We start from the raw sequence: 24,405 nt of genomic DNA, 5'->3' as shown, positions 1-24,405 counted from the left end.
TATCCAAATCCGTGTTTTGGTATACTGTTTAAATTGGCCTGTGATGTGGTAAGACTATAATATATAAATAAACTGTAAATGTGGCACTCTTAGTCTGTTGATTCACTAGGTTCACTGCGCGAATCGGATTATCCAGTCAACAGTTTAAGGAGATTTCGTTACTGTTCCAATCGTTCCGGCCAAATAAATGAGTACCACACAAGTGTCTAAAAATAACGTTTTAATCGAACGCACCTTAAAAAATAATTATCAAAAAATAGATGGAAATACATCAGAATACTTTTAAACTAGTTTTCATCCATTTGATAACATATAAAAATAAATTAAACAGAGGATTTACACAAATAACATAAACAAGTGTTGTTGTTTAATTTATGGAAATGTCACTTCCGCGAGATCTCGACGCCATATTTGATGTACTAGCCGAAAAGGAGGAGGGACCCAAAGATGGTAAATAAACGCAGTTCTCCCTGTCATATAAACGAATAATCGCGTTGGTTCAACATATGAATGCGTAAAGCATATATGTGTCTCCAACGACACAAACTATGTTATGATACCCCTGTCGTTTGACTTAAAATCCCGTGTAAGTGGGAGGTTATTTGAGGTTGTTGCTGCAGCATCATGTGACAGTACTCAAAAGCGAACTGAATGACACTTGTACCAATCTGCCACACAACTGATGTACTATGTATTGCTTTGTATTAAGGTCATAATCCAATCCCAGTAGATTATCAATTATTAATTCACCTCACTCGCCCGTTATATTAACCAGAAGACTCGCAACCCTGTGGTCTGGTCATTTATTATAAGATACCGGCTGGGGAGAAAATTGAAAAAAACACCTTCAAACACCCTTATTAAGTAGTGACTGCAATTATTTGTTCATACTAAGGCCTACTTAAGTTATTTGTTTATATAAATAAAACAGCTCCCTCCGTGTGGAAAGTTTGGATGTCTGTTGATCAAATTTCTAATATTCTGTTTATTTTTTCGTTTCCTTTAAAGACTAGATTCTACTTGTCCAGAACACCTTTAGAGATGTTCTGGAGCATTCATGGTCGCAGAGAATACATTTTGCATAAATATAGGAGTTGGCCTCTCTAGGGGCAGGTTTAGGGATATGTTTGAGGAAGCCCCAGACCTACATTTATTTATTTACATTTTTTCCCTTTTTCTATAAATGCCAAAGGTAAACCCTGGCTGTGAATACGATTAAATTATATCGGTCAATTGTCAGCTGTCTGAGATACTTTTCAGACTCTGTAAATAATCTCTTACAGATCTGAAACCATGATTGTAAGTGTTCACAAACTGCTTGTTCCTATGTTTTATTTTCCCTATAAACGTGTGTTCTACCTGCTGGGGCTGGCTACAGTACAAATCTGGCTTGGTATAATTATAAATATGAAAAGAAAGCATGTAATCAGATGCTGTATGTATATGCAGATATCACTTTCATGATATATAGGTACAGGTTTATCTTAAACATAACCTGGGTAGATACATTTATCTGACTTAAAGGTGGAATAAATATATTTCTCTAAATCAACTCTTGAACTGTCATGTCTCACTGAACTTTGTTACATGAAATTTACCACTTGATCATCCTGCAATAGACTTGTGTAACCCACAAACTGAATGCCACTATAACTGAGCATTTTAAATGTGTAACCTTCTTCTGTCCCTAATATTGATTTACTAATCTATTGAGGGTTTCAATCTGCTTACATTTTTGACAGGTTTCTGGCTAACACTGGAATGAGATAGATTTATTGATTTATTCAAAAGAGTGCACAAAATATTTGAACAGAAGAAGTGATAAAAATACTCTGCAAATAAATAAAAGGATTTAAAAATAACCTGACTTCCCTGAGTTCCATTTTACTTTTTTCTTTAAATCTGCTCTAAAATAAATCTGAAAACCTATCAAGGTTTCCTTTTTGAATAACTTCATATTTTCAACTGATTATATAATTTTCAATCTAAGCTCTTTGACTGTGTTGGCTCATATCCATTTCTAAAAAAACATGCTAGATTGTAGCTAGATAATGATCATGCAGTTGTGTTAAAATTAATGGTAGCTGTGAAGATGGTAAAGTAATATTGGTGATGTATAAGGCCAGCCCTCAGTGTTCTGTCTGGATGAGTCTAGGACAGTACTAGTGCTGTGAAGATGGTGATGTGTAAGGCCAGCCACCAATGTTCTGTCTGGATGAGTCTAGGACAGTACTAGTGTTGTGTAGATGGTGATGTGTAAGGCCAGCCCCCGATGTTCTGTCTGGATGAGTCTAGGACAGTACTAGTGCTGTGAAGATGGTGATGTGTAAGGCCAGCCCCCAATGTTCCGTCTGGATGAGTCTAGGACAGTACTAGTGCTGTGTAGATGGGGTTGTTTAAGGCCAGACCTCAGTGTTCTGTCTGGATGAGTCTAGGCCAGTACTAGTGCTGTGTAGATGGTGATGTGTAAGGCTAGCCCCCGATGTTCTGTCTGGATGAGTCTAGGACAGTACTAGGGCTGTGTAGATGGTGATGTGTAAGGCCAGCCCCCGATGTTCTGTCTGGACGAGTCTAGGCCAGTACTAGTGCTGTGTAGATGGGGATGTGTAAGGCCAGCCCCCGATGTTCTGTCTGGACGAGTCTAGGCCAGTACTAGTGCTGTGTAGATGGGGATGTGTAAGGCCAGCCCCCGATGTTCTGTCTGGATGAGTCTAGGACAGTTCTAGTGTTGTGTAGATGGTGATGTGTAAGGCTAGCCCCCGATGTTCTGTCTGGATGAGTCTAGGCCAGTACTAGTGCTGTGTAGATGGTGATGTGTAAGGCTAGCCCCCGATGTTCTGTCTGGATGAGTCTAGGACAGTACTAGGGCTGTGTAGATGGAGATGTATAAGGCCAGCCCCCAATGTTCTGTCTGGATGAGTGTAGGACAGTACTAGTGCTGTGTAGATGGTGATGTATAAGGCCAGCCCTCAGTGTTCTGTCTGGATGAGTCTAGGCCAGTACTAGTGCTGTGTAGATGGGGATGTGTAAGGCCAGCCCTCAGTGTTCTGTCAGGATGAGTCTAGGACAGTACTAGTGCTGTGTAGATGGTGATGTGTCAGGCCAGCCCCCAATGTTCTGTCTGGATGAGTCAAGGACAGTACTAGTTCTGTGTAGATGGTGATGTGTAAGGCCAGCCCTCAGTGTTCTGTCAGGATGAGTCTAGGACAGTACTAGTGCTGTGTAGATGGTGATGTGTAAGGCCAGCCCCCGATGTTCTGTCTGGATGAGTCTAGGCCAGTACTAGTGCTGTGTAGATGGTGATGTGTAAGGCCAGCCCTCAGTGTTCTGTCAGGATGAGTCTAGGACAGTACTAGTGCTGTGTAGATGGTGATGTATAAGGCCAGCCCCCAATGTTCTGTCTGGATGAGTCTAGGACAGTACTAGTGCTGTGTATCATAGTTGGTTTCCTGGTTGAACTGCTGTACATGTGTGCTGCAAGGTTTCTGTGTCACTGATATATGTATATGCATTGTATACTCCTTGTATCATCCTTGGTGCTGTTTAAAGGTTTACATGCTTAATATTAAATATTTATACACAGCTGTGAGTTTGTGACCATGAATACTGTACATTACATTGTAACTGACATACATAATATATTTAATATTTGATTTTTTCGTTATTGAGAGTAAAATACATACATGTGCCATATTATAAAGGTCATAAGTGTTTTTCCCTTCATGTTTCATGCATTTCTGCTTTTTCGTTGATTTTCCTGTAGACAATTATAATGCTCTTGAAACAAAAATTTGCATCATAAAAGAGAATTGTCTGAATTTTTCTTTAACAATATCTTATTGTCAATTTGTTGAGTGCTTTTCAAGATGTGACGAATTATTCAAAGGAAATTGTTTTTGTTAACTGCATTAACATTGTTTTTCTCTTATTTAAATTGTCAAGAGATAGAAAAAAAATCAAGAGATTAACTTGAATTGTCATTTCTAGAAAACTGCAGAACAGAAAATTATTCAAATATCATTAGATAAAAATTGAAATAATTCTAGCTCTTTCATGATGACAAATTTCTGTTTCTGATGTACATGTATTACAAAGGAATAAAACTTACGGAAAATTTACTGGGAACAAAATGCATGTAATAAAGTAGATAAGAATGCTTGTGATATTTTTTAAGCACAAGACTGCATCTGTAAACAGTCAAAGTTTTATACAATTGTGTTGAACATCAATTTCAAAGGTACATTACACATATTTAACAAGACAGCAATCTATACTTGCACATGCTACAACTTTTCTTGTGTGGAAGCTAAGCTAATGGTTATACAGTACATTTCACCTAATATCACGTCTGTTAATGTCACTTTTCGGTTATTATCATGTTTTTTTGATGCACCGTTTTTCCTGCTATATAATCTATGCAATTCAATTCTTTTATTATCACCTGATTTTATGTTGATTTCTCTTAATATCACTTTATTTTGGCCACTGCCACAAAAAAATACAGGTAAATGGTGGTAATGATTCATCATAAATGCCCTGGGGACCTTCTTTCACACCCTGGACGCATTATGTAAACAATGCCTTGACCTAACAGGGTATTTTTTACACCTGGCTGACTGTCAAACAATAGGTTACACCTGGCTGACTGTTAAACAATAGGTTGACTTACATACTTGTTAACATGATATTCACCTGTGGTTGGGGAGCTAGGGCAGTCTAACATCTGTAAACTTTTCTAATGCCAAGTGTGATGTATTCTTTCAACTAATTATAACATGTGTAACTATCTTCGATTACACACTTGCAGCAAATATCTAAGGAAATTAACCCATAAAAAGATGTTACTAGAGAAAGAACAGTATATATATCAAGATATAGGTAAATATTTACCAAGTCTCATGTTTACAATTGAATTTGATGCAGAAAACCAGCCAAACACTTGTATGCCTACATCACTACTGCAGTAAACAATCATAATTACAATCGTACTGATCGTCATTTTGCTACTTAACAATATGAAATGTAACTGCGTACTGAAATGAAATACAAATAATAAATTTATTTCTATACTTATATCTATATTTCAACTAGGGTAAAGAACAAGGTTAGTTACAAAATATCAATCTTCTTCATAGAGCCACATCACTTAGGCATTTGACTAAGTTCACTTCCGGTTTTGAGGGTTGAAAAACATCAGGAAATATGTATTCTGTTTATGTCATGTTTCGGTTAATATCATGTTTTTCTCTGACAAATGGGAAGTGATATTAAGAGGAATCTACTGTATTTTGAATTAAAGCATGGTGGTTGTTTGGACTGCAGAAAAATGAAACAGCCACCTGGTGTGGCTGATATCAATGTGCATGTATGTTAAAAACTGCATTCATTATTTTGCAGTGACAATTGCACTCCATCAAGGAGATCTGTCACTTAATGGAAGATGATGATGATGATTATACAGTTGTCTTCCCAACAACATGACTTACCTCCCTTGACTGTCTTTGTATACGTAGATACATACATGAATTAATTTATCAATTTTCTTAGTGATTTTTGTTTCTTTGAAAATCTTGTAGATTTAAAAGTTTAAGTTATGTAGATGAGTTGGAATGTAGATTTTCCATGATAAGATTAAATCAAGATGTAGTCAAACAACATTAACAGAATATACTACCAGTAATAACTTAGGTTTTTAAATTGATTTAATGTAATTAGACTGTTAATTGTGTAGTTTAGTAAGTCTGATGCTTTATGAAGCTGTGAGAAATTTCCTAACATAAGCCCATATGTTTCAGAGTTTCTTTGGATTTGGCCAGAGTGCCGACATCGATATCGTCTTGGACGGTCAAGAATCGAGAAAAACTGCAGAAATCAAAACAGAAGATGGTAAAAAAGAGAGACACTACTTGTATTACGATGGAGAGACAGTATCTGGTAAGGTAAGTGATGGAGAGACGGTATCGGGTAAGGTTATTATAAGTGATAGAGAGACAGTATCTGGTAAGATAAGTGATGGAGAGGCGGTATCTGGTAAGGTAATTATAAGTGATGGAGAGACAGTATCTGGGAAGATAAGTGATGGAGAGACGTTATCTGGTAAGGTAAGTGATGGAGAGACGGTATCTGGTAAGGTAAGTGATGGAGAGACAATATCTGGTAAGATAAGTGATGGAGAGATGGTATCTGGTTAGGTAAGTGATTGAGAGACAGTATCTGGTAAGGAAAGTGATTGAGAGACGGTATCTGGTAAGGTAATTATAAGTGATGGAGAGACGGTATCTGGTAAGGTTATTATAAGTGATGGAGAGACAGTATCTGGTAAGATAAGTGATGGAGAGACGGTATCTGGTAAGGTAATTATAAGTGATGGAGGGACGGTATATGGTAAGGTAAGTGATGGAGAGACGGTATCTGGTCAGTTAAGTGATGGAGTGACGGTATCTGGTAAGTTAAGTGATGGAGTGACGGTATCTGGTAAGATAAGTGATGGAGAGACGGTATCTGATAAGGTAAGTGATGGAGAGACGGTATCTGGTAAGATAATTATAAGTGATGGAGAGACGGTATCTGGTAAGGAAAGTGATGGAGAGACGGTATCTGGTAAGGGAAGTGATGGAGAGATGGTATCTGGTAAGATAAGTGATGGAGAGAAGGTATCTGGTAAGGTAAGTGATGGAGAGACGGTATCCGGTAAGGTAAGTGATGGAGAGACGGTATCTGGTCAGTTAAGTGATGGAGTGACGGTATCTGGTAAGTTAAGTGATGGAGTGACGGTATCTGGTAAGATAAGTGATGGAGAGACGGTATCTGATAAGGTAAGTGATGGAGAGACGGTATCTGGTAAGATAATTATAAGTGATGGAGAGACGGTATCTGGTAAGGTAATTATAAGTGATGGAGAGGCGGTATCTGGTAAGGTTATTATAAGTGATGGAGAGACAGTATCTGGTTAGATAAGTGATGGAGAGACGGTATCTGGTAAGGTAAGGGATGGAGAGACGGTTTCTGGTAAGGTAAGTGATGGAGAGATGGTATCTGGTAAGGTAAGTGATGGAGAGACGGTTTCTGGCAAGGTAAGTGACAGTGATGGAGAGACGGTATCTGGTAAGGTAAGTGACGGAGATACGGTATCTGGTAAGGTAAGTGATCGAGAGACGGTATCTGGTAAGGTAAGTGATGGAGTGACGGTTTCTGGTAAGGTAAGTGATGGAGGGACGGTATCTGGTAAGGTAATTATAAGTGATGGAGGGACGGTATATGGTAAGGTAAGTGATGGAGAGACGGTATCTGGTAAGATAATTATAAGTGATGGAGAGACGGTATCTGGTAATGTTATTATAAGTGATGGAGAGACAGTATCTGGTAAGATAAGTTATGGAGAGACGGTATCTGGTAAGGTAAGTGATGTAGAGACGGTATCTGGTAGTGATGGAGAGACAGTATCTGGTAAGGTAAGTGATGGAGAGCCGGTATCTGGTAAGGTAAGTGATGGAGAGACGGCATCTGGTAAGGTAAGTGATGGAGTGACGGTTTCTGGTAAGGTAAGAGACAGTATCTGGTAAGGAAAGTGATTGAGAGCCGGTATCTGGTAAGGTAAGTGATGGAGAGACGGTATCTTGATGGAGTGACGGTTTCTGGTAAGGTAAGTGATGGAGGGACGGTATCTGGTAAGGTAATTATAAGTGATGGAGGGACGGTATATGGTAAGGTAAGTGATGGAGAGACGGTATCTGGGAAGGGAAGTGATGGAGAGACGGTATCTGGTAAGGTAAGTGTTGGAGAGACGGTTTCTGGTAAGGTAAGTGATGGAGTGACGGTTTCTGGTAAGGTAAGAGACAGTATCTGGTAAGGAAAGTGATTGAGAGCCGGTATCTGGTAAGGTAAGTGATGGAGAGACGGTATCCGGTAAGGTAAGTGATGGAGAGACGGTATCTGGTCAGTTAAGTGATGGAGTGACGGTATCTGGTAAGTTAAGTGATGGAGTGACGGTATCTGGTAAGGTAAGTGATGGAGGGATGGTATCTGGTAAGATAAGTGATGGAGAGACGGTATCTGGTAAGGTGAGTGATGGAGAGACGGTATCTGGTAAGGTAAGTGACGGAGATACGGTATCTGGTAAGGTAAGTGATCGAGAGACGGTATCTGGTAAGGTAAGTGATGGAGAGGCAGTATCTGGTAAGGTAAGTGATGGAGAGACGGTATCCGGTAAGGTAAGTGATGGAGAGACGGTATCTGGTAAGGTAAGTGACGGAGATACGGTATCTGGTAAGGTAAGTGATCGAGAGACGGTATCTGGTAAGGTAAGTGATGGAGAGAGATGGAGAGACGGTATCTGGTAAGGTAAGTGATTGAGAGACGGTATCTGGAAAGGTAAGTGATGGAGAGACAGTATCTGGTAAGGTAAGTGATGGAGAGACAGTATCTGGTAAGGTATGTGATGGAGAGACGGTATCTGGTAAGGTAAGTGATAGAGAGACGGTATCTGGTAAGGTAAGTGATGGAGAGATGGTATCTTGTAAGGTAAGTGATGGAGAGACGGTATCTGGTAGTGATGGAGAGACAGTATCTGGTAAGGTAAGTGATGGAGAGCCGGTATCTGGTAAGGTAAGTGATGGAGAGACGGTTTCTGGCAAGGTAAGTGACAGTGATGGAGAGACGGTATCTGGTAAGGTAAGTGATTGAGAGACGGTATCTGGAAAGGTAAGTGATGGAGAGACAGTATCTGGTAAGGTATGTGATGGAGAGACGGTATCTGGTAAGGTAAGTGATGGAGAGACGGTATCTGGTAAGGTAAGTGATGTAGAGACGGTATCTGGTAAGGTAAGTGTTGGAGAGACGGTTTCTGGTAAGGTAAGTGATGGAGAGACGGTATCTGGTAAGGTAAGTGATGGAGAGACGGTTTCTGGTAAGGTAAGTGATGATTTCCGAAGCAATCTCACCACTGTCTTGCAATTCAATGAAGTATGAAGAAATGGTGACAGAAATTTTGAGAACACTTGAACTTTCGAAATTCTTTATTAAAACTGTTTGATGTAAAAGAGGTATTAAATGGCTATCATTGACAGTTTTATGCCGTAGTTATAAATTTGAATTGTCATTAACCCTTTCACCACAGTAGACTATACTAGGTAATGGACACTTCCAGATCAATGCATGGTAGAGTCTACTACTGTTACATAGGGATGAAAGGGTTAAGATTAACACCAACGTTTGATTAACTTGTACAGTGTGGTCTTGTTACAGGTTAATGTTACCCTAAAAAAAACTGGAAGCAAGTTGGAGCATCAGGGGATCAAAATAGAGTTTATTGGTCAGATAGGTAAGAATTATTCATTTACTTCCTGAATTGAACAATAAATTAATGCAGTTATGTTTAGGCATTAAACTATTTATCATTAACTCATTCACCCCTGAAGACACATTTGGACTCTTCCAATTCAAAGGTTGGTATAGTTCATTATGAAATTTCAGGGGGGAATGAATTAAAATCAACAACAAAATTATGTCATTGTGTCCTCATGTTGCAATGTCGAGAAAAAATGATCTACTCTACAAACATGCTTTTACAGGGTCTTTTTGTTTGTTTGTTAATTTGAGATGAGGCCTTTTTGTCTCAATTTGGGAAGAAAATATACTAACTGGGAAGGAAATTTTCAGGAGTTAACTGCAAATTTTGGGAATAATGCATATAAATATGAAATAGTTTCAATTGGGAATGGGGCCCATGATTGATTCGGCCCCAAACAGTCCCCATAAGAATTACTGTTTTAATTTTGCTGTACAATGACATTTCCAGTAGGAAATTTTGAAATTTTGTTGTGTTGTTGTAGAGTTATATTATGACCGAGGGAATCACCATGAGTTTACATCCCTGGTGAAGGAGTTGGCGCGGCCGGGTGACCTGACAAGCAGCACAACTTACCCTTTTGAATTTTTACAAGTAGAAAAACCATACGAATCTTACACTGGTGCTAATGTAAGGTTACGGTAAGTTTGGTCTACCTTGGGACATAGAACTGCAGTTGTATGGGGTTGGATCTTTGAAATTTGCAGACATAAAAGCTTATAAAATCTGCCAGTCTTGAGTCAGAAATTAATTTATCAAATATATCCACATCAGAAATATCCAGTCAGGTCTGGCGTTAACAATCTTAAAAGTAAAGCAGAATTTTTGATAGAATAATCTTTTTATATGAAAAATGTGTCTCCGTATTTAGATTATGGAAGATAATGCAAATTGTTTTTGTCAATTTTCACAAGACACAGTTTCATTTTACGTTGGTTCTACCGACTTTTTCACTTTTTTTTAATGTTGTAGGTGTTTTCTATGAGTATTAATACTTAAGAGTTAAAGTGACATAGATTTGTTTTGAATGTTGTAGGTACTTTCTACGTGTTACAATAGTTAAGAGTTAAAGTGACATAGATTTGTTTTGAATGTTGTAGATACTTTCTACGTGTTACAATAGTTAAGAGTTTAAATGACAGATTTGTTTTGAATGTTGTAGGTACTTTCTACGAGTAACGATAGTTAAGAGGTTAAGCGATACAGTAAAGGAACAAGACATCATAGTACACACATTATCACAGTACCCAGAGATGAACAACAGCATAAAGATGGAGGTCGGAATCGAGGACTGTTTACATATAGAATTTGAATACAACAAATCTAAGTAAGTTGTCATCAAATTTTACAAATAAAATGTTTGTCTTATTTATCAAATAAGAACACCCTTTTAAGGAGAGGGCTTATATAGGCCCTCTCCTTAAAAGGGTGTAAATTCTCCACACAGTCATGTAGAGTAGGTCAATATTTTGACCAGAGACAAACATTAAATATTGATCTGGAGATCAATGCTTATGAGTAACTTGTGGTAAGGGCAATTTCATAATTAATCATAATGGGGGAGATGGGAGGCACTTATTTGGCATATATTAGGGGTGGTAGGGTTGAAACAAGATCTGGTTTACGGCACCTTATTTAATATTTAATGGGTGGTGAAGGCCTATCAATAAAAAAAGTGTCTCCCACCCCATCTAATCTGGTTAATTCTGAAATCGCGCTAATGATATTGTATTTCATGTTCAGTTGCTCCTCACATTAAATATATGGATAAAGTGAAAGTAGATTCAAATATTGCAAATTTTATCAAGACTGACAGTGCAAAATTCATATGAAGCATTAATGGCCCTTGATTACAGCATTGACCATATATATGTGTGTATTTCATTTGATGTAACTTGTTTGTGATGTATACTGATGAATTAATCTTTATTGCTGCGCCGTGGAGGTACCACTTGAAGGATGTTATCGTCGGAAAAATCTATTTTCTCTTGGTTCGCATAAAAATCCGCTACATGGAGCTGGCTATTGTGCGTAGAGAAACAACGGGAGCAGGTATAAGTCGTAAGCTAGGCCAGACAGATGTACAGCATTCAATTAACACTGTACAATGTGTTATCTTACAAAAGTGTTAATACAATGTTAAATTGTGGTCAAACTGAAATATATAAAATACAACAGTACAATCCTATATAAACAACATCAGTGAATATATACTTTGTACTGTTTATGGGTAACTATGGGAGCATACACCACATGGGTGGAAAATTAGCCCAAAAACTAAGAAAAAAGTGGATGATATATTTCTTGTAATTAAACTATCAAAATTAATTGGCTTTTAAAAATGTATTAACTAGAGAAATCAGGATTAATTCATACCTAGGTACATTAAGTAAACAGTTCTGTAAGGTAAATTTTCAAATTCATAAAAATAAAAAATAAATATCTGTAATATTTACCTGAATGTGTCATTAAGCTACCAATGCACAGATTGAAGGTTTTGTGGGGTGTTGTAGATATATGACAATTTATACATGAAACAACAGTCTCGACCAAGTTGTTCAAAGCCTGATTAGTAAAGATGATGATAACCCTTTGTCTCGTATTTGATCAAAATGATTGAAATTCCAAACTAAAACCACCTGTCAAGGGATTAAAAAAATAATCTTAAAACAAATAACACAGAAATTTTAGAATATTAAAATAAAAATGGTTATCAGGTTATCAGGTTTTCAGGTTATCAGGTTTCTCAACAATTAGGGTCCATATTCATGAAACCAATCTCGTTTGCTCAAGCATGGATTATGTACTCAAGCCTCATTTCGTATTCTGGTTATCAATTATTAAAATAAATCTTAATTTGCCAATGATTTGGGGGGAAATTGAAGAGACTTAAAAGCCAAATACTGTTTTGAATGTTTACAATTGACTTTTGATCGTTTGACGTGATTTAAGAGAGTTACAAGAAAGCTTGTTTGAGCACAAAATCCAAGCTTGAGCTCAAAATGAGGACGGTTTCATGAATATATGCCCAGGTCTTGATTCTTGTTACAAGGAGCCCTCATTGCCTGGGGAGATGGTTTTATATGTACTGGATCCACTGTGAGAGGACTTCATACTGGACTGCTGTAATTACATAATATCTGTAGGAATGGGCTTATGGTCTGGATGCAAATTAAAGAGAAAAGACAATTATTTTCTTTTACAGCCCAATAACAATTTACGTCATTTAGTGCCAACTAGTCAATGAACAAAAGTGAAAATCTTACTGTGTAAAAGGTAATAGAAATCAACCGTGCCGTATTTAATTCTTGATTAAATAACGATTGTCCAGTTATTCCAATCACTTACCAGTACATGTGAAGGCTCAATGTGTCTAATTGTTGTTGTGTCCCTACCCCTAACATCTATATTGTAAACAGCCTGCTCCCATCTCATTGTTGTAAGGGTGTGTTGTATACAGGAATTTTTCAGGCCATCGTCCTAAATAAACCAATCCTACATATGTAACCGAGAATATATGCAAAACTAGTGTATACAGTTCCCTATTTTGAATTCCAGTTTGCAGGCATGTTTTTCAAAATTCTAATAGCCAGAGCTCTATTTTCTTAGTAAATCTCTAAAATTTTCACCAGCCCTGGCAAGTGAAAATGTACACCCCTGGAATATAATGTGGAAACTACATGCATATATGTTATACTAAAAATTATATTCCAACTTTCAAACGAGATAAAAATGAAATATGAAAAGAAAAGTACAGATATGCATTTATGAAATACGTTGTACTTCAAAGATATTTCCATACAAATCCAGAGACGTTATTTTCACTATATCTATATATCAAACATGGCCTGGAAACATCCTGTACATAGTCTGATATGCTTTTCACTCTTCCGATTATTTTCATTTTCAGATCTGAGTTTCATGATGCTCACTGCTACCAGATTTTTTCCTTTTTTGTGTTTCATTTTGTGTTTTTGTGACATTTTATATAATTTGATTTTTCCTTTTTTTTCATTTTTCCTGTTCAGGTATCATTTAAAAGATGTAATAGTTGGAAAGATATACTTCTTGCTAGTTCGAATAAAAATCAAGCACATGGAAATACAGATTATCAAGCGTGAAAGCACTGGCACAGGTACAAAGTTACTTCCCTTGTAAATACAGATTTATTTCCCCTGTCAATACAGAGTTATTTCCCCTGTGACTATACCTCTACAAATCAGTCCTTGTGCCTTGTAAAGTTATTCTTATCCTTTAACAATGATAGAAAGATGAAAGAGAACAGGGGATGGGGAGGTTTCTTAACTGAAGGTAACCTTCTGTTCTGTTTTATAGTCAAATAATGAAGCTGTGTTCTGTTTAAAACAATTTTTATAGGAGGAATAGAGTTTCATTTTTCAAAGTTTTCTTAACCAAGATTGTTTTAAAGGAGATTTTTCTTAATAAATGATTTGTGTTTTCTTCTCATGAGGGTTTTTTTCCCCCTGTGAAAGCAGTTTAATTTAACTACCATCAATTATTGTATTATTAAATGATACCTTGTGAGAAAATTAGGTACCTCTTGGTAAATCGGTTTTTACATGTAAGTTACGTTGGCTTTGAGCAATTGATATTGTGATGTGATAGCCAGAAGGAACCCAGATGTTTCTATTTTTAGCAGGGAGGTGTAGTGGAGTAGGGCAATTAAAGTAGAGTCTCAAGTTTCCTACAGACATTGGAATAATTTTTGTATATATAACTTTTTACATAGTAAATGGGTTAGCAACTCCATGTCAGCAAAATGCCAAACAAATTTGAAATTTTTTCGTTGAAGATACATCACAGGATGGAGGGATTCTACCTTAAACTGCAAATTAGGAGTCTAAAATGAAATTATGGTCCCTGAAATGTTATTTGAATATAAGATTCTGAGGAGTTTGTTTTCACTAACGACAGTAGTGGTCTGGAACCCACCTCTCCCCTTCTTCTGCTACTTCCTACCAACCCATACGCCAGTACATGTATTTGTTTTGAGAAATTATTGATGTTTTTATGTCTGAAAGTAATTCAACATGTGTCATTTTTAAGTGTTCTCTGTTCTTATTGCTGAGTAAATACACGTCTTACATGATAAGTTGACGATTTCTTTCCCAAATGTTTCAATGCATTATCAACGTTCCAAGACCGACTGGTCCTTTGTCAAGCTATTATTTCAATGCATATTTCACTTGGTAATCATTATTTGAAGTACACTTAAATGTGCTTGTTCAAAGCAATTGTTTCAAAATACTACTTTGGGAATTTCCATTCATTTCTTTGCCAGTAATTGAAGTCCATTACATGATTTTGAGGAAGTTGAAGATCATTTTGTCTTGTGTTTTTTTAAGAGAAATGTGTTGTTTTCTGACAGGTCCAAATACATACAATGAAAACGAAACTATAGCCAAGTATGAAATCATGGATGGAGCCCCAGTGAAAGGTGAGTAAGCTATAATCAAATGTCTGACCTGGGTTGCCTCGTGTTTTCCACCTCAATTTATAAGGTTGACATTTGATGATGTATCATGATTTATTATAAGTATCTACTTCCTGATGAGGTGAAGTTGAGATAATCTTATCACCTGATTTGATTTGCTCAGTCATTTCCATGATGAAGTTATGGAAATTGGTGAGGGAGTTAGTCTGTAGCCTTGGCCACTGTTGAAGGAGTTAGTCTGCACCCTTGGACACTGTTGAGGGAGTTAGTCTGCATCCTTGGACACTGCTGAGGGAGTTAGATTGTACCCTTGGGCACTGTTTAAGGAGTTAGTCTGCATCCTTGGACACTATTGAGGGAGTAAGTCTGCATCCTTGGACTCCGATGAGGGAGTTAGATTGTACCCTTGGACTCTGGTGAGGGAGTTAGATTGTACCCTTGGCCACTGTTGAAGGAGTTAGTCTGCGCCCTTGGACACTGTTGAGGGAGTTAGTCTGCATCCTTGGACACTGCTGAGGGAGTTAGATTGTACCCTTGGGCACTGGTGAGGGAGTTAGATTGTACCCTTGGGCACTGTTTAAGGAGTTAGTCTGCATCCTTGGGCACTGTTTAGGGAGTTAGTCTGCACCCTCAGAAACTATTGAGGGAATAAGTTTGTAGGGCCTTTTTTTTTTTTTTTTTTACTTACATATGAATTCTAGACAATCAAGTCATGGCCAAATTGAGGATATAGTCAGTTTAATGATTTTTTTTTTAATGTAGAGTAAATAAATTAAATGTATTAGATAAAGTAGAAGTACATTGATATAAGTAAGTCAAATACTGTAAAACTAAATGATAAAAGAGGCCTTAGGACTAATTAAACTTAATCCGTGACATACATTGTGATATTGGGTGGTCGGGTGGTGCAGTAAATAGCGCACTCACCTTCCAACAGAACAGCTAGGGTTTGATTCCCTGATGGAACTTGAAAAGGTATGGGGTCACCTACCACATATGTTTTCTCTGGGATCTCTGGATTCCTCCCACTTTGAGACTTCCTGTGCGCTACTATCTGGGCCAACAAGTGTGATTAATATAAGTGGATGGAACTTAATTTGTAATTATTGGAAGATAAGTAAAGTTTAATTTTACTATTTTAACTGTTGTGTTCAGTGTACTGTGTTTGGTGTTACAGGGGAGTCTATACCAATCCGGCTGTTCCTGAGTGGGTACGAATCAACACCCACTATGCGGGACATCAACAAGAAATTTTCTGTTCGTTACTACCTGAACCTGGTCTTGGTAGACGAGGAGGAGCGACGGTATTTCAAGCAACAGGTGATACATGTAGTGGGGCTATTATTTCATTATTATGCATTTAAAAAACTTAAACTGCTAATAAAATGTTCTCTTACCTTTACTTAAGGTTATAAATTACCAATCCCATAGGAAACACTCCTGTGAGATATGTTTATTCTCTCATTTCCGTGTATGTACAAAAGATCTGTCCAGGGTAAGAAAGGGGTGTAGGAAATTTCTATCTTGAACCTCATTTCACGTGACGTTAAGTCACAATGGTTCAACAATGACGTGACGTCACAAATTTGAAAAACACCGTTGCAGCAATGCGGAAAAGGCAACGTGATGAAATTAAAACCTTTTATGGTATATTTACCATACACTTTATTTTTTCTGCACAAACATTTTATTGATAAAAATTGATATTTGCAAAATGGTAGCCAATCCAAACACATTTTCATGGTTTCTGAGCTTATTCTTGTCGTTGGAATGAGAGAAAAATACACTTCCTTGTCCAAGGGTGTAGGGTAGTTAAATTCCACCCAAGGGGTTTTTAAATTTGGTTTAACCCGAGGCTTTCTATCTTACACCCCTGGACATGAAAGAGTCTAATAATCCCACATGGGTGCACGCGGTGATCTTTGCTTTTATGAATTCACAATCGTTAAACTGTCAAAACATTGTTTGACTGACAATGACAATCCTCTGACCACCATTCTGGTAAAATATCCGTATCCCACACACATATAATAAACAATTGGGAAATAATTTAAGAGAAAACCTACATAAAGAAAACCAACTGAACTTATCTTAAGGAGAGAAATGAAAGGAAAGTTGTTGTGTTTTCTTTTCGACCAGAATAGTTTTAGTTAAAACTGACACTGAATTCATGTTTCAGGAAATCACAATATTCCGCCGAGCTGACAAAGGAAGGAAAGGTGCAATGGGTTACCTACAACACAAGTCAAGTAACCCTCCCCCAAGCATGACGCCGACAACTCAGACTGTAGCGAGCGACGAAAAAGGGTCCGACGCGCCACAGGAATAACGCCCTTGCCAACGCCCAATCATCTCATTGTGTATAGGACCTTGTATGGCTGTAGCCATTGAGATAGTGTTGTGGCATGTTTCATCCTTCACCAGTTATGTCCAGTGTTTGACCGTTGGTCAGTTGTCATACCCAGGCCTGAAAGGACCTGACTCATGCTAGCCCTACCACAGAAACGGGATCACTCTCTAGCGGTCATTTTATATGACAGTTTAATCAAGTTTTAAATCATAGCTTCTCCATAGTCCCAAAAAAAAAATCTATAAAAATAATGTACAAAAAGTATTGATGATTGAAAGCCTCATAAATTTCATTTTAATGTATTACTGAAAAGCCTTCTTTCAAAATCAAAGAAAATCTCCAAATCTGTTTCGTTTTTAATTTAGTTTTTTAAAGCTTAAAAATATTCGATTTTGGGCAAAAAATGTAGTAAACATTACGTCTGTGTTAACAATACAAAGATTTTCAGTTTCATTGTATGGAAGATTGAAGTAAAACCTTTTAATTATCACAATTTACATTGTATGTCAATGTATAACGGTCAGTTGGTAGTGGATGTGTCTGAATGAAATTACACCTCCGAGATATTGTACAAAACTGTTGCCAGGGAGATATGGAGGTCAGTGAGGATTAAGATTCAGCAGTACAATTTCTTTATTAGAATTAAAATATAAGGATGAATAGTAAAACCACCACTTATCATTTCGGTGAAATGATTACCTGGCATGGAGAGGGGCGGTAATCCTATTGACTTTATCAAGTGGGAGGTTATAAACATTGGTTGGAAGTGCGAGGTCCTAGTCAGCGCTAGTTGTGTAACGTCAGTCCCGGACATCAGATTAACTGGTACAGATACAAGACCAAGTGAAAGTTAGTGCTAGCAGGCCGCAGTTTCTTGATTGTTCCTTCACTGTAACAGTAATATTTCGAGGAACTGGAGCCTGTACGTAGTACCATCAAATTCATTTAATTTCTTAATGTTTACAACATATGGTGAAGATTATTCTTTTTAATTGCATTGATGTTTAAAAGAAACCAAAATAAAGTTTAACAGAAGGTTTGTTTTCATTGAAGAAGTAAAAAATGTTTTTTGATTTCCTCTTGATACAAGTTTAGGCAGGGATCATTGTTGTTAGCAAAATCAGTGGAAATGAGCCCACAAAATATTGAATTTACTTTTGTATGCATACACGAAAGAATTTTTTTTCTGTATGTTGTCTGTATGAAAACACAATCATGGCTGCTCAGAATGTGATAGCAAAGAGTAAGATGAAACGAAGTGCTATGGTAACACAGCTTGCTAAAGTTAATATATGTGAGTGTTTGTACAAATGTATTATATTATTATAAAATAATTGTAGATATTCTGTTTTTTTGATAGTCACATTTTCCAATACATATTTAATAATAAATCTAAATGTTCACTGATCGATATTCCTTCACATCAACAGTAGGACTGTGGCATTAGGTGGTGATCCCCAGAACTGCACGCACATGATTGCCATCTTACCGTATTAGCTGTAATTAGTGCCCCTCCCCTTTTTCCAGCACTTCATGAATTAATGAAAGTGCACCCTTTCCCAAACATCCTGCTAACTAAATATGTTACTATATTCAATTTTTAGCAGACAATACAGTCCCACAATCTGACAAGACTATTTTCCAGTGTTTTAGAAAAAAATGATGAGAACAATTTTAAAATCTCCCTGGCAATGTTCTTGACAGTTATGTCACAACTGTCACAACATGTTTTGTTTTCATAATAAGTGCCCCTTCAGCCAATTTTTCATGTGCACTTTTTTTTCACTCTGACAGAGAAAATGTATATTTTCAGCAGTTTTGTTAATGACATGAAATACCATTCTAGTTGCTGTTGGCACTTATTACGGTAATTATGGTAATATATAATTTGGAGTTATCAAAGCTGACATTCGCATTTTGGATTTGCCAGTCAATTGTTACAGTCCTGTATTCAATGTGAAATGGTCTAGGGCATCACTGATTGTTCTGAATAAAGGTTGACTGTACATATAGTGTGTTCTCTCTGGAGAGTTATAATGTGTCGAATACAGTGTTACATTTTAGTAGCATCAGGACTGATTTCTATGCTTTAAGGCTACAGCCTGTCTACACAGGAACATTTATCTAGAATGTAAGCTTTAGTGCATTATGACTATGCAGTGGAAAAATTACGGGAAATTAGATTATTATAAAGTGTATGAAATGTTTGGCCACATTCCGTAAACTTCTAACTTTGGTAGGTTGAGATTTGAATTTTCTCTCACATTTTAACCATTTTATGACAATATCTTGGGAACCTTATAATTTTAATTATCTCTTAAATGAGAACAAATTGCGCGATCTTTGATATTAAATTTTTCATTGTCATTTATAATTCATTATTGAAAACCTTGAACCTTTGATGAATTTACGATCTGTCCCTATTTCGGCAAATTTCAGATAACCTTGCCTCTCGGTGTGAGTCGTTTGAGGGTACTGGTATTTAGAGCGAGGCTGACAAGAAGTCATGTTCATAAAATTCATTTGCAAATGTTCCCAGAATAAATGTGACAAAAAAAAAGGTAATTCATTCATATGTAAGTATGCTAGCTAGTTGACGATATTCCTGTCATTCATTCTTTTTGAGGGTATACATGCTAGAAATACCTGTACAAAGTCCTTCAACATGTGTTATTATGTGGCCGTGCAATAGATGTATATGGCACTGAATAATAAGTTCCTGTATAATTTATATAATTTTGTTCAATATACATATGTGCCAGCTTCTTTTAAAAAAAAATGTAGCTGCTGAAGCTGATAATGAAAGGCAAAAATTACCTGCTACACATTTGCCCCATGTTAACACATTTGTCTGTGGTGTAAGTTTTACGTTAAGGTTTTTATTTCAATAGCTCTTATGTCTCTGTGTGCATGGGTAGGTGTTGCTGGGGGCAGGCAAGGGAGAGGATAAAACTGACCTAAACGTTGCAGGTTTTGTCATCATACATCCTGTCGTTTTATCAGCCAATAACGTGCTGGGAGGATGAAATATATTCTCACTTAACCTGTAGATGGCATGAGCAGCTCTTTGAAGTATACAAGGGATGTTTGCGTGTGTCTTTATTGTATTTCTGTATGAAGGTTTACATGTTGAAAGCTAGATAAAGGCTTTGGTGAGAATGCATGTATGACGTATTGCCACAATACTTGGTGTTAGTGTATTATACGTCAAATTATTACTGTAAAGTTGTTAAGGTGGGAGTATTACAAATGAATATACATACACTGTATAGAAAAGATTTGAGAAAATTAATGCATCTCTTTGTTAATGTCAGGGCAATCCAATTTAAAATTGTTTTTCAAAAGAAAATTTATTTGTTTTTACACCTGTGAAGATGGTATATATTTTGTTCTCACATCTGCGTCCGATCTAGAGTAATCCTGACTTTTACCCCGTTTGAGATTTGTCTTGCCATGGATTTGGATAATTTAGTGTTGAGATCTTACATACAGAGAGACACAGTACTGTTATGTCCCATACAGACAAGACACAGAGAGACAGAAGTACTTTTAGGGTAATAGTGTAGTTATGTAGCGATGTGAGAAAAACTAGAGTGATTATACAAGTAGCTGTGGGATGGAGAAATTTCAACTCCTGTCTTAGATTTCTCTTTACCACACTGTTGTAAATATTGTACATTTTACTGTCGATCAACTTGTTATCGCCCTGAAATAAAGTCTTTTATAATTATTATAACTTGTAATAAGATTCTCATATTTTGAACTATTCTAGACAGAAGTCATGACAGGGGTTACACTTGTCTCTGTCAACATGGGACATAGTCATCATACACAAAGCTTCTTCTTCAACGGATCAGGTCACAATCTTGATTCTAAACCTGAGATATTCAGGAGAAAACAATACCAAGCAATCAATCAGATGTTTTTCATGCCCTTTGCAATACTTTTCTCATTTAATTCTTAAAGCTAATGTTGTAGAGTTAAATATGTAGTTATTTATGATAAAAATTAACAAATCTCCCCATCTTATAGATTTGAATTATATATTGAATTGGAAACAAGGCTTGTAAACTTCAGCGACATAAAACATAGAATGCAGGCATCGTTAATCCAGTCATAACTAAATTACCAAACTGGTCGTCCCACTATCAGGTCAGTGTTTTTCAGCTACAATTTTTCCCCTGTTTGTAATTATCCCAATCATCCAGCGACTTCAGCAGGAAATGGATATGGCTGAATTAAGGTGGGACGGGGTTAAATTTATTGAAGGAGTTATTAATGTTATGCATGAGACTTCACCTGTAGGAATGCCATTTATTCATGTTTAAAGCGCTCCTATATATAGGTATTAATACGGTAGATTGGACATTCCTGATAAAATGTTATTTGTATGTAAATGTATATAAAGGAAATACAACTTTTAGCTTAAACTTACAGGTGCCTGTTATGTTTGATAAGAAGTTATTGGGACCTTAATGTCAGCTTCAAAAAAATAAAGCTCACCAAATGATGGTGTATTTGTCCATAATATATGGGCTGGTAATAAACGTAACAGGACCCTGTGCTTCCTATGTAAATAGTTCTAGTAATATTTGTAAAATGCAAATTGTGCAGTGGTATTCATCTTCTTAGACATGTGGTAAAAACAAAACCCCAGAAACTTCCACATTAACTCGAGCTTTTAATCTTTGACCTTTTGACTAGCCAATCAGGAATCGTATCAAGCCTTTAAACTTTGACCTGTTGGCTGTAGCCAATCAGGACTCATTGCTGTATGTGGATTCTGATTGGTTGATATGTTAGATAATGCTGTGAAAATGGTGAACATTTAGTTCTAGCATACTACATGTAGTAAGTGGGTGATTCTTATTCGTACCTTCCCATTATTATCCCACTTTAAAGTGATCTTTATTCACCTTTAGAATATTTCATGCACTTTTTTCAACAAATTCAATATAAAGGTCATTGTGTATAACAGTTCATTTTCCCCCTTCTTCTAATATTTAATTGAAAGATGTTTTAGTAATGGCTGGTAGTGTTTACCAGTCTGTTTGACTGTGTGTGTGCTAGTGCGTAAGATGACCATGGGAAGTAATATAAATCAGGCTGTGGGAGTGTGCTTGTAGGTGTGTGACTGTGTGCGAGAGGTTGCCATGGTGATATAAAGTAGCGGTGATTCACACCAGTCTTATTGCTGTAAAATTGTTAGCAATAATCCAAACAGAGTTTACCTGTGGTGGACTCCGTACAAATGTCAATTGTAGATGCCACCTCTACTCCAGAATATTTAAAATTGTTTTCACTTGTACTATTAGCTGTTGGTGTGACGTTGTTTTGTGTACGATACATGTTATATTTGTCTGTGTAATATATTAATTGTTCTCCAGATTACATCATGCTATTTGATTCAGTGTTCTAATGAAAACACTTTAATTCCAAAGATTGTTCACTGTTAGTAATGTAGACCTATACAGGTTAACTGTATGCCGTATAAAATGTCACCTAATTGTCAGTTTCTGGTTGCTTCACTTTATATATCTATGATCACCATGGTTATAGTTGGTAGCATTGCAACAACAGTGACATTTGGTATTTAATGTTATTTTACTGCCTTCGATTTCAAATGTATTTGATACATGTATATGACTGAATAGGATAGGTAATGTAGGAGATGGGAAGGGCCATTGGTACCTATACATGTATAGGTAATTTTCATGGGAACTTGAAAATTGGAGATGGCAAAATATGGTTGGTATAAGGGACCCAACAGTTGATATCCGTGGTAACATTGGATAGAGCTGCAATAGTGTATTTCCATAGAATCGAAATGTCAATGGTAACATCATCAAATGCCCTGATACTTAGTAACTGTGGCAACATGGAAAAAGACCCTGATGCTTGGTAATAGGTAATACAGAGAGCTCAGACACTTGGTATCTATGGTAACAGTGATAGACCTCGATACTTGGTATCTATGGTAACAGTGATAGACCCTGATACTTGGTATATATGGTAACAGTGATAGACCCTGATACTTGGTATCCATGGTAACACAGTGATAGATCATGATGCTTGGTATCTATGGTAACAGTGATAGACCCTGATACTTGGTATCTATGGTAACACAGTAATAGACCCTGATACTTGGTATCTATGGAAACAGAAATAGACCCTGATACTTGGTATCTATGGTAACAGTAATAGACCCTGATACTTGGAATCTATGAAAACAGTAATAGACCCTGATACTTGGTATCCATGGTAACACAGTAATAGATCATGATACTTGGTATCTATGGTAACAGTGATGGACCCTGATACTTGGTATCTATGGTAACAATGATAGTCCCTGATACTTGGTATCTATGGTAACAGTGATAGACCCTGATACTTGGTATATATGGTAACAGTGATAGACCCTGATACTTGGTATATATGGTAACAGTGATAGACCCTGATACTTGGTATCTATGGTCACAGTAATCGACCCTGATACTTGGTATCTATGGAAACAGTAATAGACCCTGATACTTGGTATCTATGGAAACAGTAGTAGACCCTGATACTTGGTATCTATGGTAACACAGTAATAGATCATGATACTTGGTATCTATGGTAACAGTGATAGACCCTGATACTTGGTATATATGGTAACAGTGATAGACCCTGATACTTGGTATATATGGTAACAGTGATAGACCCTGATACTTGGTATATATGGTAACAGTGATAGACCCTGATACTTGGTATCTATGGTAACATTAATAGACCCCGATACTTGGTATCTGTGGTAACAGCGATAGACCCTGATACTTGGTATCTATGGTAACAATGATAGACCCTGATACTTGGTATCTATGGTAACATTAATAGACCCCGATACTTGGTATCTGTGGTAACAGCGATAGACCCTGATACTTGGTATCTATGGTAACAGTGATAGTCCCTGATACTTGGTATCTATGGTAACAGTGATAGACCCTGATACTTGGTATCCATGGTAACACAGTGATAGATCATGATGCTTGGTATCTATGGTAACAGTGATAGACCCTGATACTTGGTATCTATGGTGACAGGAATAGACGCCGGTACTTGGTATCTGTGGTAACAGTGATAGACCCTGATACTTGGTATCTATGGTAACAATGATAGACCCTGATACTTGGTATCTATGGTAACACAGTAATAGACCCTGGTACTTGGTATCTATGGTAACAGTAATAGACCCTGATCCTTGGCATCTATGGTAAC

At 36.9% G+C, this 24,405-nt stretch overlaps 1 protein-coding gene and 2 long non-coding RNA genes across 5 annotated transcripts; 2 read left to right on the top strand and 1 right to left on the bottom strand.

The window, feature by feature from the left end:
* The first annotated feature begins 391 nt into the window (after positions 1-391).
* Positions 392-17,977, top strand: LOC110452734 (vacuolar protein sorting-associated protein 26B-like). Of its 3 annotated transcripts, none has more exons than XM_021501383.1 (10): positions 396-450; positions 1,284-1,299; positions 5,796-5,939; positions 9,244-9,319; positions 9,831-9,987; positions 10,509-10,673; positions 13,375-13,481; positions 14,736-14,804; positions 15,979-16,121; positions 16,981-17,977. In XM_021501383.1, exons 2-10 carry the CDS (start codon positions 1,294-1,296, stop codon positions 17,128-17,130), a joined length of 1,017 nt encoding a protein of 338 aa, XP_021357058.1. In that variant the 5' UTR covers positions 396-450; positions 1,284-1,293; the 3' UTR covers positions 17,131-17,977. The 3 variants fall into 3 exon arrangements, with proteins under 3 accessions (XP_021357076.1, XP_021357058.1, XP_021357068.1); XM_021501393.1 differs by lacking the exon at positions 13,375-13,481 and adding an exon at positions 11,292-11,398; XM_021501401.1 differs by lacking the exon at positions 1,284-1,299 and having other exon boundaries at positions 392-450.
* On the top strand, positions 7,448-8,305 carry LOC110452750. The gene is made up of 3 exons (XR_002463222.1): positions 7,448-7,541; positions 7,709-7,828; positions 7,881-8,305. It is a non-coding gene; the product is annotated as an uncharacterized LOC110452750 (long non-coding RNA).
* Positions 17,978-18,925: 948 nt separating the features above from the next.
* On the bottom strand, positions 18,926-24,193 carry LOC110452755. The gene is made up of 2 exons (XR_002463223.1): positions 23,323-24,193; positions 18,926-23,108 (listed from the first exon to the last, which is right to left on the bottom strand). It is a non-coding gene; the product is annotated as an uncharacterized LOC110452755 (long non-coding RNA).
* Positions 24,194-24,405: the final 212 nt, after the last annotated feature.

Source organism: Mizuhopecten yessoensis, unplaced genomic scaffold (assembly GCF_002113885.1).
Source record: "Mizuhopecten yessoensis strain PY_sf001 unplaced genomic scaffold, ASM211388v2 scaffold775, whole genome shotgun sequence".
Classification (NCBI taxonomy): domain Eukaryota; kingdom Metazoa; phylum Mollusca; class Bivalvia; order Pectinida; family Pectinidae; genus Mizuhopecten; species Mizuhopecten yessoensis.
Note: the sequence above shows the minus strand (reverse complement) of the source record. Positions and strands in the feature narration are given on the sequence as shown.

What these genes read in the sequence shown, in the direction of transcription:
- LOC110452734 (XM_021501383.1), top strand. An exon ending in GGTGCTAATGTAAGGTTACG is followed by an intron (nt 9,988 to 10,508) that starts GTAAGTTTGGTC and finishes TGAATGTTGTAG; the next exon opens with GTACTTTCTACGAGTAACGA. An exon ending in GCGTGAAAGCACTGGCACAG is followed by an intron (nt 13,482 to 14,735) that starts GTACAAAGTTAC and finishes GTTTTCTGACAG; the next exon opens with GTCCAAATACATACAATGAA.